General features: G+C 44.3%; 1 protein-coding gene across 1 annotated transcript in view; it reads right to left on the minus strand.

The window, feature by feature from the left end:
- The window catches only part of RGL1 (ral guanine nucleotide dissociation stimulator-like 1), a gene marked incomplete at both ends in the record, with an annotated part of 72,713 nt that overhangs the window by 12,645 nt on the left and 43,014 nt on the right, over positions 1-17,054 (minus strand). The window contains 5 exons of the mRNA XM_009873477.1: positions 1,555-1,639; positions 2,591-2,694; positions 6,404-6,619; positions 7,253-7,377; positions 10,745-10,929. Of these exons, the coding sequence (XP_009871779.1) occupies positions 1,555-1,639; positions 2,591-2,694; positions 6,404-6,619; positions 7,253-7,377; positions 10,745-10,929 (715 nt within the window). The remainder of the gene's footprint in view (positions 1-1,554; positions 1,640-2,590; positions 2,695-6,403; positions 6,620-7,252; positions 7,378-10,744; positions 10,930-17,054) is intronic.

Here is a 17,054-nt window from a genome sequence, read left to right on the forward strand (position 1 = left end):
TTCTTATTCTGCAACATAGAGATCCAGCAACTACCCTCTGTGGCTTATGGAACAATCCAAAAATACGCAGGAAATGAAAGTAACAGGTTTTCATCTCCATAATTCAAGCTTTCCCAGGAATGGATGAGCTATTTCACAATAGACCTGTAGCCTTTATTTCCCTGGATCCATTCAGGATGCTGGGAGTTACTGTTGTTTTTTCCAGGGGTCGGATATGTGTTGCATGAATCACTATCAACGTCCTTTTAAGAGCCACAAAACAACAGCCTGCACTTGTAAAGATCCTCTCATCGCCATGTTTACTTCTCTCAGTCAGTTAATGGACAGATCACTCAAAAGGTATTTCCTTCCTCGGCTGAAAACCAGGAGCGAGTGAAAAAGGAGTGCTGTCCCGGCATCTTGGAGATAAGGTAAACTCAAAATTCCCTAACAGCAGCCGGCGGGCAGGCATGGAAGCCGAAACCGCAGCTCATGGCAGAGCTGTTGTTGGGGAGGAGAGGACACAGTGCTCCTGCTTTGTGCTGGCCAGCCTGCTTCATACAGCGTTTGGTCTGCTCTAAAGTGACATTTGCAGGATGGGTAGGCAAGGTCAAGCACAGCTTCCCTAAAGAAACTATTTATAAGTGAAAGAAAACAAGGACTTTACGGATTCAGTTGACATTAATCCTCCAATCGTTACACAATCCAAGGCAAGAAGCAGGAGAGAGGTTCTAGCTTTCTGTGGAATTCTTCTCTTCTCGCTGCTTTCAAAATGTTTTGCAAATCTACTTACATCAGCTGGAGAGAGTGATTTGCTGGGAGCCAGAAGGTCTGGGCTCAGATGGAGTTGTTGTTTTGTCTTTTTAATATTTAGTTAAATAAGCTGTTCTCAACAAACATTTTTCCCTCAATGCTTATTATTGCCTGACCTGCTTTACAATGTAGCTATGGGCATTGAGAAATGGATGATGAATGAAACAGACTGACAGGTTTGAATGCGTTCACCCGTCATTCCTGAGCAAAACACAGTGTTTCAGATACCAAGGCAAGGGAGTGAGGTACAAATGCCAGATTGACGGGGTAGGACTGCCCAAACGTAAACTGATTAACCAGTTTATAGGAACTTTTTTATGTAAGCAGAAAAAAACTGCCACAAGCATTCCTTAGTTTCTAGAAAATATAACCTTTCCCTCTTATTCTTCCCCACTCCTTTCAAGCTCCTAAGCTTGCTGGGGTTTGCCCAGGAGAGTGCAAAAGTCAAACTGTTTCAGACAGAGCCTGCTTTGTTGTCCATCTGGCCACACACAGAGCAGGAAGCCTGTTCCTTCGAAATTCCCAGCCCTGTTTTCTGGTTCCAAGAAAGGTACGGGCTAGTCAGATAAACATCTCGGGTTAATTCTTTGGCTGAAGAGGAGTGGTGTCATTCCAGTGAAGTCAAAACCACTGCCTGGTTGAGAACCTCATTCAGAGCTGCTCTGTGCTCACCGGCACAAGCCTGAGCCTTGCCACGCCTGCTCAGAGCGGGCACATGCCAGCGGTTTACGTCCCATATGGCTGCGTAAAGCTAATTCTCACCTTCATCAGCAGCTCCCTGCACGCCAAATAATTGTCATGGTCTGAGAAGATATCAGAGAGCTCTTCGAACACCAGCATTACGTCCCTGTGGAGGAAAAGATTAAATCATGTCAGTTATCAGGAAGCACTCCAAATCAGATCAGATTACTGTTTTTTTCCTCAGAAATCGCTAACAGTTGGGCATATAAAAGACAACAGCACCAAAATGCATCCAATGAGATGCTGCACATCTGCTTCCTGGAATCTTCTACTGCTCCTGGTAAAGTCAGGCCTTGTGCGAGAGCATCACAAAGATATGCCACAGGTACGCAGCCCCTCAACAGGGTTTTCAATCACTGGCAGGGTATGAGATTTTGTAAGAAAGTGGGTAAATGGATAAGAAGGAGCAGAAAAATAGACGTGAGAGGTATCCTAAGTACTCAATTTTTGCCCTGTCCCATGCACTCTGGAAAGCTCGAGGGATTTAAGCATATTGCCGCACGCTATAAACACAAGATGGCAATATTTTGATCAGGACCACAGGGCAGCGGAAGGAAAGACCCACCTCTCTCTAGGGGAAATGCAGAAGGATACTGAGCAGCAGAGTGACATTTTTCTTTGTTTATCAAAAGGAAGAGGAAAGAAATCTATTCTTCCCAAACTGACCAAGCAGAACACTATCTTTCCTAAACAGAGACTTCTGGTTTAGCAGGCAGTAAACACGTCAAGGGCACAACAAGGTAATCCCCTGTAAGCTTTTCAGAATAGGTCGTGGAAGATCCACTATGCAACAAAGGACAGAACAGACCCAGTACCTCTGAGTCTGGGTTGTCTCCTCAATATGGAAGAGAAGCTCAGATCCCCAAAAAAGGGGGTTGAACCTCAGACCCAAAAAACCAGGGCGCTGAGCCTCACAGGAATGAGAGGTTCTTTGAAGAGAACAGGTGTCCATGAAGGAGCAGAACAGGAAGACTGAGAAGTACAAGACGAAAAGAAAGGGTGCTGAGCTCTTGGCCTTTGTCTGGGGCCAGCCAGAGGAGCGGAGGGGGAGGCTTACTTTGAAACACACATCCAGGTCTTCTTCAGGCGATAGATGGAGTTGGACTGCAGTGCTGAAATGATGGCCCTCAAGGAGGAAAAATTCTTCAGCATCCTACATTCCTGCGAAAGGAGCGGTTAGAAATACAGGAGCATTAAATGTCAGCATTACGAATACGTTAGTGCTCTTCTGTTTGACCGGTGTCACGCTGGCTACACATTCTCACTGCTAAGCAGGCAGCTGTACAAACATCGAGCATCAAAAATATCAATCCCCACTCCAGCCACCAAATGCTTTATGGGCTTTGGCACTTCTATCTTGTTTTCCTCACTTTCATGTATTTGTGGTGATGTTGCAGTGTTGTAGCTTCCAGCTCTGCTGGTAGAAATACAAGTGGAATTGAGTCCACAAAGCCAGGCCAAAGAGCACAAATGTTACACTCAAAAAGCTCTTTATAGTTACTGTTCCCTTTTACCCTTCAGGGGGAAAACCCAGGCTTTGCCTCTTTGTATGTGGTATTTAAAGTGTAAACCCTCAATCATCTAAGTGTCAATTAAAAATAAAGACATGCAAAGGAATAACCTGTTATTCAAGTATGTGCACCACTGTTAAAGAGAAAAACCTTCTCAGCTTTTCCAGGGTTGGGATCAAATCCTACCAGAGAGACTGGTTCACAGACATTTCGCAGGCAGCTTCTCTGTGGCAAAAGCTTTGATGGAAAAGGACACTGAAAAGACTTCATCCTCCAAAAAACAGCATCTGATAAAGCAGATGGGAGGAGGGAGGAGGGGGAAAGTCTGACCTGTGCCTCCTCAGGGAACCCCTGTTGGTGGCTCATGAACCAGCACATGGGCACCGCAGGCTTAAGAAACTGGCAAACACGAGCTCTCACGCAGGTGTCTGTACGTGCAAATTAAGCAGACAAAGCACAGGCCAATTTCACTGTTGCATGTAGATGAGAAGGTATTCAAACTACAATTCCACTTCTGCAAATGTTTACAGGGCAGATTATCACACGAATAATGCTGATTATGTAAAGGTTTCTTAAAGTAAAATCATAACTTTTTTCCATTCTAGGACTGAAAAATGTAAAGCAACCTTGGCATAAACCAAAGCCAGACCTTAATATGTTCAGCAGCTCTATTCATGAGCTGTATCAGAGTTGACTGAACAACAAAGGCAACTCCCAATTCCTTTACTTAAAAAAAAAAAAATAAATCTTTGTATGGCACAGGAGGCTCCATTTAACAAAGTGTGGCTTAGGCAGCCTGACCGGGCAGACAGCACTCCTTCAAGGCTGGCAGTTCAAGATCACGCGGTGGGACACACAAAGCCTGACAGCTATTCTTGCAAGGTTTGGGGCCAAAGAAGCCACGTAACAGCTCTTCTTCAGAGGCTGACACATTTAAGAACACCCTTCGTTCAACTTAAAATTCAGACTGGGGAGAAGGTAGATTTGGAGGCGCAAATTCTCAGCATTTCTTTTTTTTCAAATACAACAGGAGAAGATCCAGTTTGGAACCATCTTGGTTTAACTGCCATGTTGCATAATTTAAAGCACATCAGGAGTTCAGTACTGGATTTTGTGTTCTCCATGATGTAACTGCAGACTAAACTTTAGCAAGCTTTCATTTGTATATAAGAAGAACTTTTAAGACTGGTTTGAATAACTTTGTTTCATGCTGTGTCCTTCACAAGAGGAAAACAAGAAAGAATCCTGTGCAGAAGCAACTTTGATTTTAAAAAAAATTAAGCGTAACAGGATATTAGTGATCTAATTTTACTTTTTGTTTTTAAAGAAAATACTGTGTGAGTAAAATTGGCTGCTCCTCATCAGGAACCTTAGATTTAGGTGGAGCAAAGAGGGCTGGCAGTTAGAAAAAGTATTCAGTTTATCTTGCACACCCAGAAACTGGATCCAAAAGTCATGAACAGGTAACAAATGTGGAACTCCACGCTGCTAAGTTACAGAGTTAGCCGTCAGTCAACAACTGCGCTTTAATGAGCAGATTATTTTCTAATTCAGGCATCTAACTATTCAAAACACTCATTTGCATGTGCAAAGCAAGCGACTGTCTTCAGAAGCGGCAGCTGAGCACACATGCAACTAGCTGTTCTACATGTGCCATTGTTTTGCGGAGCGTGCACATGCATTTTTCATGTCCTTAGCGAAGACTGAAGTATTTCATTATGCACACGAATTAAGTAAAGGGAGAAGCACCAAATCAACAGAGGTGGAGAACAAAGTTCTCCATCCCCAGAACACGTACAATGAGCGCTGCCTCAGGGAGGAGGAGGACAAGAAAGCTGCTTCAGACCTATTTGCTCAAGCTGCCCCATAAAGGCCCCTGTAGCGGGTACCCTCTGCAACTTAAGAAGGATCTGCACACGGAAAACAAGAATCAAACTTCCTTATCCGTTCACATAGGCTATAAAGCAGCCATCGGATGACAACAAAAACGAGTCCACGTAAGTGCCAAAGGAGAGGTGAACGACTGCTCCCCTGTACCAGTTTCCCGAGCTGTGCAGTCACCAGAGCTTAGGTGCCAGGACTAACAATGCCGCCTCTGGGAGCACTGAAGTGCGCTGTCAAGGTTGGACAGCCTCTAGCTCGAGCTTTTTATGACTGCTTATTTTGCCAAGCCTGGAAAGAACCCATCTGATTCTTAAAGTCAACACACATCCACACCAAAGTGCTTTCAATGTTCTCTTCAAAAGACAGCTCGAGTTTAGTGCCAGTTGCCTGGTGCTTTGAAGGGGAGTTACAAAGATTGCAGTAAAATATTAAAGATAAAACCTAAAAAATTAGCACACCAGAGTTGGGTAAATAAGGCACGCAAAGATTCAGAAACACCTAATCTGGTATAGGACAAAGGAATTGAAGCGAAGAGTAGAAATGTGTTAAAAGAAACACGGGAGGTAATGGTAAGACAGAAAGGTAAGAAGATGAGGAGACTGGTATATTGTAACTCTCCTTGTTTTTTTCTGGTCACTGCTTGTACCAACAGGTACAAGCCCCCTCCAAACCCAGCTGGTCTGTATACCTGACATAAATTGTGAGTAACTCAGCAGACAAACAACCTTTCAGCCTCAAGAGTTTTTCAAAACAAAAATTTCATTTTTTTCCATGTTAAAAAGGCCATTACTTCCTCTTAGCTAGTAATAAGTTAGCTTTGCCCACACTTGCTGAAGATGTTGTTCTATTTTACATTTATGTATGTGTGTGTGTACACGTGAAAGTAGGAAAACACAAACAGTTGGGCTGTCTTCCACTACAGCTGATTTTAACTCCCACGGGGTTCATAGAGGTTCACTGACCAAACACGAAGGGCCAAAGGCAGGTAAGCGCAAAGCTGATTCTGCCTGCATCCCTCTGCCAGTCCTGCTCTGTTCTTGTTAAACCTCTCTCTGAAAGCAAGCCCAACCTTCAGATGATGCCAACCATCACTTCACCGATACAAGCAGTATTTTCTTCCAAGGGAAGTGAACTGGTTGAATTTATACATCTCTTATCGTTAACTTTACATTATCAAGTACACGGCACTCCCCATCCGCAGGACACAGGATCTGCCTTGCCCATTAATGAGTGCTCCCAACCCTGTGGAGAGACAAATGTCAACCCCATTTCCACGGTAGCAATGGGACTAAGGAGAGGACGGGCAATGCTTGGTCTGCTATTACAAAGAAAGTCGGCCAAAACCAGAAAGAATTAGAGCCAAGATGTTCACTGGCCAGGGACCAAGGCATATGACCCCTTTTCTCCACTCCCAGCTCCCTCACTCCAAGGCACCTGCACAAGAAACACTCAACAGTCTAGAAGAAAGGCCTTACCTGTGCGATATGAATCCACTTCTCAATGATCTTGGCTCTTTGCTGTGTTTTGAGTTCCTTGGTCTTCAGGATAGTACTGACAACGCATTTGGTAACGGCATTGAACTGAGAGATGGTGGCTTTGATGGTAGGCACCAGGTGCTTGTTTTCTTTCTTGTCCCTTCGAGACCATATGGATCCCAAACAGTGGTGGGGCACGACTTTCTTGAAGAGGTCCTAGAGTGAAATAGGCGTGTCTACATCAGCAGGATTCTCCTAGGTCTCTCTCATTCACAACAAGAAATGCATGCTTACAGTACAAATTGGATCTAAACGGTAGCAAAAGGTAAGTATTTGTTTACTCTTAGTTTAAAATATGCACTTTGCCATACTCTTTATAGGCTTGATACACTAAAAGAACTGTCAGGTAGATAGTCCTGGGAAAATAAGGGACTCCTTCCTATCAGTTGCATGATCAAAGGGAAAAAAAATATATGATGGCATTTTGAAGGAGATGGATACAGACAAATCAAATCAGAACACTACGGTTAAAGCTACTTCTAGCCATTTAGGCCAGCTAGCAATATAGTCAAAATGTGCTATTTCTCAGGTGTTGGATATTAAACTTTGCAAAAAATGGTGCATGGTATACATTCACACTTTAAAAACAAACAAAACCCCACAGCTCTGGAATGACTGACGCAAAAAGCCCAAGGAACGAGGCAAGTTTGGAAAACCAGGTGTTGTATGTCCCAACAACAGCCCTGTTCTAGAACACTATACTCATACTGACACAACTTAAAAAATATCTTTTAGAAGCTCAGCACTACTTTCCCCAGCGTTTCAAGTAATTACATATCCTCTACATACAGCATCCATGTACGTCAACTGTTCTGCCACAGAGTCTTCTTGGAAGAAAGAGAATTCTTCTGGACTGCTGATCTCCAGTTCCTCTTCATCATACACGTTACAGAAGGAAGTATTATAGAACCCGTCTGTCCAGGATGGAAAACTGGAGTTAGTAAACTTATACAGCAAGCAGAGAATCAAAGCAGATGTTTGTTTACTTTAAAACATCACTGTACATACTACAGTAGAATACCCAAAGGGTCCTGCCTGATGTAATGGTTCCACTGTGTTCCATATTTTAGTGAGAAAGATGACGACCAGAAGATCAAATTATTGAAGAAAAGGTGGAAGAAAACTAAACAAAGTTAGAGAGAATTGAGCTGTTCAGGGTCTCTTGGCAGAGAAGTGGCTTAAGCCAGTCATTAACCATTCTTCTGAAAGAAAAATCACCCCAACAAAAATTCCTTATTAACAATTGTTAATCCACTTCTCAGTAATAATGCATTTTATAATCTGAAAAAAAAAAAATCAAACTGCAAAGGGAGGAGACTGCAGATATATCCTCAAAATATTGCATTAGGAATGCTCTTCTGTCCAGATTTCATCTCCCTTGTGTGGAAACAAAAGGAGGTGTCAGATTTCTTGGCACCATTTGGGTCTACACGGACTATACCAGAGAGTTTATTCCAGTATCCCTCATCTTCCCTCTTTGGGAACTCTTCCCTGAAGAGGGAATACAGTGAGCAGCTACAGCATTCACCTAAATACTGCTTCTGAATTTGCACTGCGCAGCAGGGAAGAAGAGGCAGAGAGGAGAGCTATCCTCATCAAGGAAACTGGGCCGGTGCGGAAGGGAAGGGATTTCACAGATGTTCCCGTGTCACCTTTTGGCTCCCACAGGTTGGAAACAAAGCCACAGTAAAACACAAAGAAATAGGCCTTGTTTCCCATGGCAGAGGAGGAAGTCAAACAGAAAATCCCCCCAAATAAATCCTTTTCCTAATTCCTTTTACTGTAAGGCGACAGTCACTCCCTAAGAAGGGAGGGGAAAAAAACCACAATAAGCCTTGTTGAAAATTAACATAGAAAATACTGAGTTTACTATTGGGGAGATTTCATTAACAAAAACAAGTAGTGCATTTCAGCGTATGTTAAGCACATTCAACTAAGGCAGAACGGACATTAAAGTAATGAAAGTAGATAAACGTTGTCTTTCAAAATACTTCATTTCTCCTTTCTTCATTAATTAGCAAAACCTAATCCTCAATGCAGACTGCTACAGTTTTGATGTAACAAACTGTAAGTACAGGCTGTATCCAGATTTCCATCTGTACATTCCAGTTGCACAATTTATTGACAGAGTTAAATGTGATAAAAATCATGGAGCCCTCTGTTCCAGCATTATTTCCCACGGCTAATGATATGCGTAAGTAAATGGATTTCTACCGAACTGCTACACAAGAGTCACACTTTCTTCTCTCTTTTTGGCTATGTAACTGATTCTCCTTTCAGCTCCTGAAATCCAACTGAAAAACCTCGTCACTGAGTTGCAACCCTACTCAAAACCTCACAGCACCTTAAAAACAAGCCCTAGTGTGCAGCACAAGGTTTTCCCTTTCTTTCCACATCTCTTTTTCTCCTGTCTCTCACACCGTCACAAACGCGTAAGCAGTCTTCTCCCTCCTCTCCAAGAAGCTGGAATCCTCTCGTACTCGAGTCTTATCAGTCACCTTCCAACTGCTCTGACCCATCGAGCCCTCTCAACTTTGCCGAGAGCAAGCACGTGCTCCTTAGCGAATTTGCTGTCTCTGACTCACCTCGCTTTGTATCGCTCCAGCTTCAAGAACTGAGGCCAGGACCAGCTCTTACCTGTGGATCTGGAACTGCAAAATCTAATGTACCGGCACGGCTGATGGCAGCCCTGAATGGGAGGTCTGATCACACGAATCAGAGCTGTAGGATTAGGGCCCAATTTTGTCAATTCAGAGCACAACACGAATGTTTTAGAATAGCAACTATCAGGAAATCTTGATGGCAGACAGCATATTAGCAGTTTGGAAAGGAATCTCTCAAAATGAGCAAAGGTGGATACTGATAAAGCGATGGTTTTAAAACTCTTCGCAGAGCCTGCAGGTTGTGGTCCTCTTCTGATTTGATTCTAATTACAGTCCATTCTGCCACAATTGCATATTAGGAGTTTGGAAAGGAATCTCTGAAATGAGCAAAGGTGGATACTGATAAAGCGATAGTTTTAAAACTCTTCGCAGAGCCTGCAGGTTGTGGTCCTCTTCTGATTTGATTCTAATTACAGTCTATTCTGCCACAATTTGTAAAGTGTTATCATTCAGATTGACCCATCTATGCCTTGGAAAAGAACTTTTTCCACTGTTCCTTGACGAAACAAATTGAGGAACAGGGCTGCTGGGAACTCCTGTTCACTTTGAACAACAAACGAACCCAAATATAGTTCTCGAGAGCTTTCTTTGATTGACCTGTGGGAACCAAACCCCAGAAAGGACATCAAAGGGCACGTATGAGCAATCCTGTTCACTTACCTGTGACCAACAAAGAAAACGCCTGGCTCTCCTTTTTATGTATGTAGTAATCACTGAGTTAATCTGGTATTTCACAGCATTATGCATTGACGTGGTATTTCGGGAACATCCGGCAGACATGATTTTTATGGGATGAAATGTTTCTTTTCTGTTATTTCCTTTATTACACAATTCATTCCCTCTTGCCCCTCTGCTAAAGCTGGAAATTGATTCTAGCTCTCACTCGCACACTACGTGAGCTCCTACGGCTTTTCGGCTCATGTCACAGGAAGCTTTCTGAGCAGGATACGGGTATGTGTCAGGCTTGACGCGACACACAGCATATTTGTGTTACTACAGTTCACTATTGTTTCAGGCGACTGTGACCCCCAATAACGTAAGTTTTTCCTCTGTCCTTAGATACCAGCAGCCGGCCACTCAAATAGGAAAAAACAGCCACAGCCACTTCCTTTGACATGACGGTAACCAGGGAGAAAAGCTTCATGGCAACAAGGACTGGGACTCAAGCTGTATTTTGTTTCAGCTCTGTATTTCGCTTTTTCTTGGTTTGGGCTTTTCTTGGGGCAGGAGGAGGGGGTGGGATTCAAGTGAGAAGAGCAGCTAAAGAGCAGCTGTGTGTTTTAATTCAATGAGATGGGAAGCGGGCTGACAATGAACCACTCAGCTGCTGCAGCAATCTCAAAGCTTTGGCTAAATATTAGAGACATGCTGAATTTCCCAATCTAGTCCAGAAGGAAGAGGCATAGGTGCCTACACTGTGCAACTATTTCATCCCGCACAGAACCTGTAGTCCCATACAGAGAATTTTTTTTTTAAAAAAGAAACAAGGAAAAAGTCACTGGTGAGCCTCACAATATTGACAACTAGTGTTAAGAGTTTATCAGGTGTACTCCACATAAATCCCTGTGGTACCATACAGCCTGGGAGAGCAGAAAGGCAGAAGGGAGAAGTGACTTACCATCATTCTCCACTTCTTGGTTCTGGAACTGCTCCAAGAGGTTCTGTGCCCTCCTCTCTGGGTCAGAGTTGGGTATATTCCTCTTCAGGTAATCCAGCGACTTCAGCAAACATGGGTAGTTGGGCACCTCTCTGAAATCCTCAGGGCACTGATCGAGCCAGGCTCGTAAGATTGATGCTATTGCACTAAGAACAAATACACAAAGAACACACTGGTTGTACATAGCATGTACAGATGCAACTGCACATATCTGTATTTAATACAGTGATAAAAACACTGAGACATTCATACCCCATGTGAAGGCAGCATGAAAACTTTTTTGAGCAAGGAATTTAATCTGTTCCTTTTATGCATGGAATCTTACTAAAGCATCACTCACATTTTTCTATAGGGACTTCAGTGAAGTTGTTTCTGATTTGTACTCCTAACAAGTTGATGCAATTATAGCCCCTAAATGCAGACTAATAAGGAATCAAATCCATTTTAGCTATATTGAGACTCCTCTATTAAATTCAGGATATCAAATAACGATAAAATAATTAATAGAACACAACAGAATAGAACAGAATACTTGAGTTGGAAGGGACTGACAACGATTTTCTAGTCCAACTGCCCGACCAAAAGTTCAAGGACATCGGTAAGAGGTTAAGGGCACTGGCCAAACGTCTCTCAAACACCAACAGGCTTGAGGCATCAACCACCTCTCCAGGAAACCCGTCCCAGGGTAAAAGCAGCACTTCCTAATGTCCCCAATGAACCTCCCCTGGCACAGCTTTGAACCAGTTCGCCCCAGCACTCCAATCATGGGATTCACTCTACCAAGTCTTGCTCATATCCCTGATATCAGAGCTCCGGGAGCTGACCAAGGCTTCCAGTTTGGCCCATTCATCTCTCACACTGCGTGTGCTGGTGTACAAGTGTTTTGGACACGCTCCTGAGACCTCCATGCTCCCAGGAGCGGTGTAAATGTTCCCACTAGGATTTCCATCCTCTGGCAATGCCATGCCAACCCCTGGCTCTCCTACCGCAATCCTCTTGGTATCCTCTTCCCCCGTCGACTGTAGTTTAAAAACGACAAGGTTTTACTACTTAAAGAAGACCTGTTACTCCCCATCGGAACGGACAGATCCCATTAGGCCTCAATATACTTTGTCTCTTGAAAGTTCTTCCATGGTTTAGAAACTCAAAATTTTGGTGGAGGCATGGGTCCAGGAGCCAGGTATTGATACTGTGGGCTCACTTGTTTGTTTTGAAGTCTCCCTCCATTACTGGCAAGATTGAGGAAAACACAACCTACTCTCCTGAGTATTTTACCACTCTTCCCTGGGCTCGGAAGTCTCTTTTGATTGACTTCACATTTTTTTGTTGCAACATCATTTATACCGACGTGAAAGAGCAGGACTGGATAGTAGTCTGAAGGTTGAACTAGGCTCTTCAATCTTGTGACGCCTCTAACCCAGGCCCCAGGGAGGGAGAAGCCTTCCCTGAGAAGAGGGTCTGGTCTGCAAACAGGAGGGAATCACCAACAACCATAACTCATCGATGTTTCTTCCTGGCGCTGATCTTAATGCAGGGCTTGTTCTGAGGGGCTGGGGTCTCTGATGCCGTCAAGATTGCTTGTGCAGGTTCCTTTTCTTTCTCATTACATGCTCTGTCCACTTACCCACAGCCTCACTTTCTGTAGGGGCATCTTAAAGGGCAACTCAGAGGTTAAAGAGGTGTTTCTCTTACCAGTTCATGTTGTAACTTTCCTCCAGTCCTTCTCATTTCTTGTGAGCTGCCTTCCTTCTGGCACAAAGCAGATCCAGGATCTGCCTCCCTAGTGGCAATGTCAAGTTGGCTTCTATGTATCACAGACGGCAGAGCTCAGCTCCAACACTCCCCAGCCTGCCCACCTCCTCCTGCAGCCTGGCCACCAAGCACAGCACTTCCCCTGTCCGGTCACACTTTCCGTAGTCTTACTTTCAATCACTTCCCACCTCTGGGAACATCCCACAGCTGGACTCCTGGGCGGTCACAGGCCTTGACAGAAGCTCCCACCATCAGTTCCAGCAGATGCTTGAAGCTCAGGAGATGCAGAGGACACTACGTTTTGCTGTGTGGTCACCATGCTGCCACACACCTGCCCGCTGGGAAATAGATATACTCCTGCGTCCCTTGCAATCAGGTAGGCTGGCTGTTTCCACCTGTTTAAATCTTCCATGGTGTCAGGGCTGGCTCTGTCCAGCCAGTGGGTCTGGGGTCAGGTGCTGGGAGACCTGGTCAGTCAGGCCTCTACTTGTCCATGGGTATCTCTCCTTGTGTGTCCCACCACCGCTGCTGGTGCTCCTCATGCTGCTCCAACATCCATTGCAATCAATAACAACAGAAATAGCCCTCTCCCAAGTATATACACCCAGCACCTCGGATAGAAAAAGATGATTTTCTTTTACTGCATTCATCACCACCCTGCTTCCCTGAACTGCGCTGTTTGCCAAGCTATTGGAGCAAGACTTGCAAACCACCCTGCAGTTACGCTCTGTTTCATCGCTTGGAAGTATCTTTGCTTAGCTGTACCACGACCATGTCTGAATAACGACCCAATATTACGCACACGATCAAAAGCAGAACATAACTTCTTAATTCCCTCTCGTGCCTGTGGGAAAAGCTGTGGCCCGGCAAGGCTGCAGTGTTTGCTCTGTTACCGCTCTTTGGGAAGTTGTGGGAAAACAGCAGGGAGGAAACAAGGTACTGGTGGCTCCTTCCGGGCACCAGTTTCCCAGTGGAAGTGCTAAATCAAACACTTCCTGTGGTGCCTTTCCTTTCATCAATCTCTGCTGCGGAGTCTGGGGACCAAACTGAAGCTGCGTACTCCTCCACGCTGTATTATCTGCTCTCTTAGTAGAAAGACTGCCTGTTCATGCAACCTTGGGTTCTGCCACAAAACAGCCTAAGCCTGAATCTAACCCCCAAGAGCACACACAGTCGGTGATATTGCCTCATCTATGAAGATAAACCTCGAATCGTGACACGTGCAGCACTGCGCTGCTGCCAGCACCCGGTATCAAGCTTGAAGCACCAAGATACCCGAACCCAGAAGACAGATTGGTCTTGTTGATCTTAGGATGAAATGCGTAATAAAAACATATCAGCAGAATCTTGAATTTACCCTTAACCCAAAGACAAGGAGGGGCCATCAAATTAGACCATGCAAAAACATTATCTCGGTCGTGCTGGCGCTGCAGAAAAGGGATGTTTAAGGAGTTACAGGAGCGATGGATCTCGCTCAGGGATGTGATCCTGGGCCTTCTTAGACACACGCAGCTAAAAAGACACCAGTTGCAGAGGACAGCCCTACAGACTGCAGGGGACGAGAGGAAACCAGAGCTGATGAATCAAGGTTTCCACCCTGCCTCAAACAGAGGAAAGTGATCCGGTTATCAACTTTTCCTGCTTTATGTAGGTTTTAATCCAGATCCACCTATTAGATTAGCACTTAGATACTGCACAAACATGTGCTTATGGGAATTGCTTTGAATCCTGTCTTTGCAGGGATTTTTCATCATTTCCACTTGATTTTTGTAGGAAAGCAAGACTTAAAATTTATGCTATGATTTTTCAGAAATAACTTAGAATTTGTTGACAAATTTCAACTAAGTGTGGAAAAACTGGAACACGTGTAAAAACAATAAATTTTTTTTGAATTTTTTTTTTTTTTAAAATAAGTCTGAATAAAAGATAATTATCAAATTATTTCTGTTGAAAAAAACACCCAGTAAGATCTTTTCTTCTTCACAGCAATGTGCTGATAAATCAGCATGCATGCAACAATTACCACTGATCACAGCAGATATTACAGTCTGGGAAGACACAGACAGCACATCGAAAAACTTCTAAAGAGATTTTTTTTTTTTTTAACCTGAGCTGACAGAGGGATTAGGGAAAAGGACTTCAGGGTGCAGACACTTAACATGACGTGCTGGTCATGGCCACTGTCTCATGATCACCTACTGGGGTGTTCAGAGCAGGACATAACATAGGAGGAGAAAAAACCCTTGTTCCAGAGGAAAAGGCACAATAAACACCTAAACTTCCTGAGAAGAGGAATTCCTCAAGATCTCCTCTGCCACACTGGAACCAGCCCTGTGTTTCAAGTCTCTTTCAGCCAGTAGTCATAACCGCTGTGGCAGGCACCAGGGGTGACTTACAGGTACTGCCGGCACAGAAAGCGGAGGAAGATGTTTAGGATAGAAGAAACGCGGCTCTGTAGGGAAGCACAGATCATGAGCTCCACTGCCATCGGCAAAACAGCTGAGATGACCAAGCGACAGCTGCCCTGGTTTGCAGCAGGTCCTGTTCAGTTCTGTGAATGCTCAGGGCTGTGCTGTGAGAGCTTACTCCTCCAATGACTGTATTTTTCACATCCATAGAAACCTCCTTTGATACCTATTTCAACAACCCCATTTCACAAGAGCCTCATGCAATCACAATATCCCTTACTGCCAATGACACTGCATGAAAAGAAGGGTGGCCCTCAGTAAAAGCCTCTAACCACAAGTATTCAGTTGGAGACACCGATCCATCACCTCAAAGAGTGTCTGTGCTCCGTGCTCATGGCAATCAGGCACTTGGCTGTTCAAGTTCAAATCCTCTAAACGACAGATGATGTTGTTTTAATGGCAGCAAAATGGAAAGCGACAAGAATGCCAGGAGGACCTCTCTTTCCTCAGTTTATGAGATCATGAGAAGAGTTCAGATCCAAACACAGATGTCACATCTTGACAATGAGGAACCCAAAAGCCAACCCAGAAATCTCTTGTATCAGAGATGCATGTAAATACTGGCACGTTTGTTCTGCAAGTCAGGAAACCACAGCAGCATCTGGTTAACTCAGCTGCTCAGTGGTATTTGAAATAAACCAATAGTTAAGAAAGAGTAACAATAGTTTCTCCCACTTTCCTTGTCTCAACTGTATTGGTTTTTCCTCAAAACTCAATTAACTTTTAATCCCATGTAGATGTCATTTTACAAGTCCCATCCATTTTAATCTGTTGTTTCTTTTGCTTCTCTGATATTGTGACGACTTCAAATTTGGAAATCTGTCACTGTTTGGTTAGGCTTGCTGACAGGAGCAGCTCTGGAATTACAATTTTAGAGCTACAGAAAGTATTTATGGCCAAAAATCAACATGCAAGCACGTTCTGGATTTCAGGTTTCACTGCAAACGTGCAACACAGACCGTGCATGTTGGAAAAAAAAAAATGTTTGAAAATCGTTTTGGACCAAACTTTCACAACTCGGCTCAGACAAGCTCCCACCATATATGCAGCGAGTACAGCCTTCACGCTTTAGGCCAGTGGTGGCCGAGCTTTTTATCTGGAGCTTCAGGACCACTTGTTTCAGTCAGGACAGGTGTCACACAACAGTCAGTGCTCCACGACTGCTGTGATGAAGCCAACAGTGCCGGCCCAGCTCCACGGCCCAAGGAGCAAGAACGGCCACTACAGAGATGTGCCCACCGCAACGCTCCCCAGGCCCCGCTCCACCCCTCCCCTTCCCTCTCCTCACATTTCTAATCATCCTCTCTAGCCCTGCATACACCCACACCACTGTGCCACAACAGCTCTTAAGGTCACAAATATCCTAATTTTTTTTGCCGCCCCAGGCAAGGAAGCGCGGTGCCTTGCTCCATGCCCTAATCGCCTATTTCCTCCCACTCTGTGCTCCATCACAAACTCACCATCATCCCCACCAGCTCCACCACCAAAATCTAGGCTGGATGGTTTTCTCTTATGAGTATTTACCAGTTCAGCAACGACTGGGAAGAAAGAGCCTCTGCACAGGATAAGTTCTTGTACTAATACTGTTCACACACTATCACTAAGCTCAGTTCCAGAGGCTTGGTTGATGGCCACTTTCATAAGCTGAAGAATAAACACAGTTTAGGACAGACGCAGTCTCCTGGAGCGGGGTGAAGAGTTCACAGCTGTTACAGACACTGATTTTTGCCAGCAAAATCATTTCAGTCAAGAGGGGAAATAGGGAAGAGAAAAAAGGTATGCTGTGCCCCACTGACCTCCTATCGCCTGACTGTTTAATTGCTGTGTCGGGGGGAAGCTTTCCGAAAACGGGCTGGAGAACTGCCCGTATCTTGCAGCAGCTTTACATTTGCTGCCCTTGAGAAGAAACTCCCCGTACTCAATAGAGCCAGAGACAGATAGGAACAGGAGCCTTCCAAGATCTCAGACAGGAAAGAATCATCACAGACTACATTTTTCATGAGTTGATTATGGGCTATAAATTTTTCCTTTCCTGCCTATAAGAAAAAACT

This window comes from Apaloderma vittatum, unplaced genomic scaffold, assembly GCF_000703405.1.
Source record: "Apaloderma vittatum isolate BGI_N311 unplaced genomic scaffold, ASM70340v1 scaffold17777, whole genome shotgun sequence".
Classification (NCBI taxonomy): Eukaryota; Metazoa; Chordata; class Aves; order Trogoniformes; family Trogonidae; genus Apaloderma; species Apaloderma vittatum.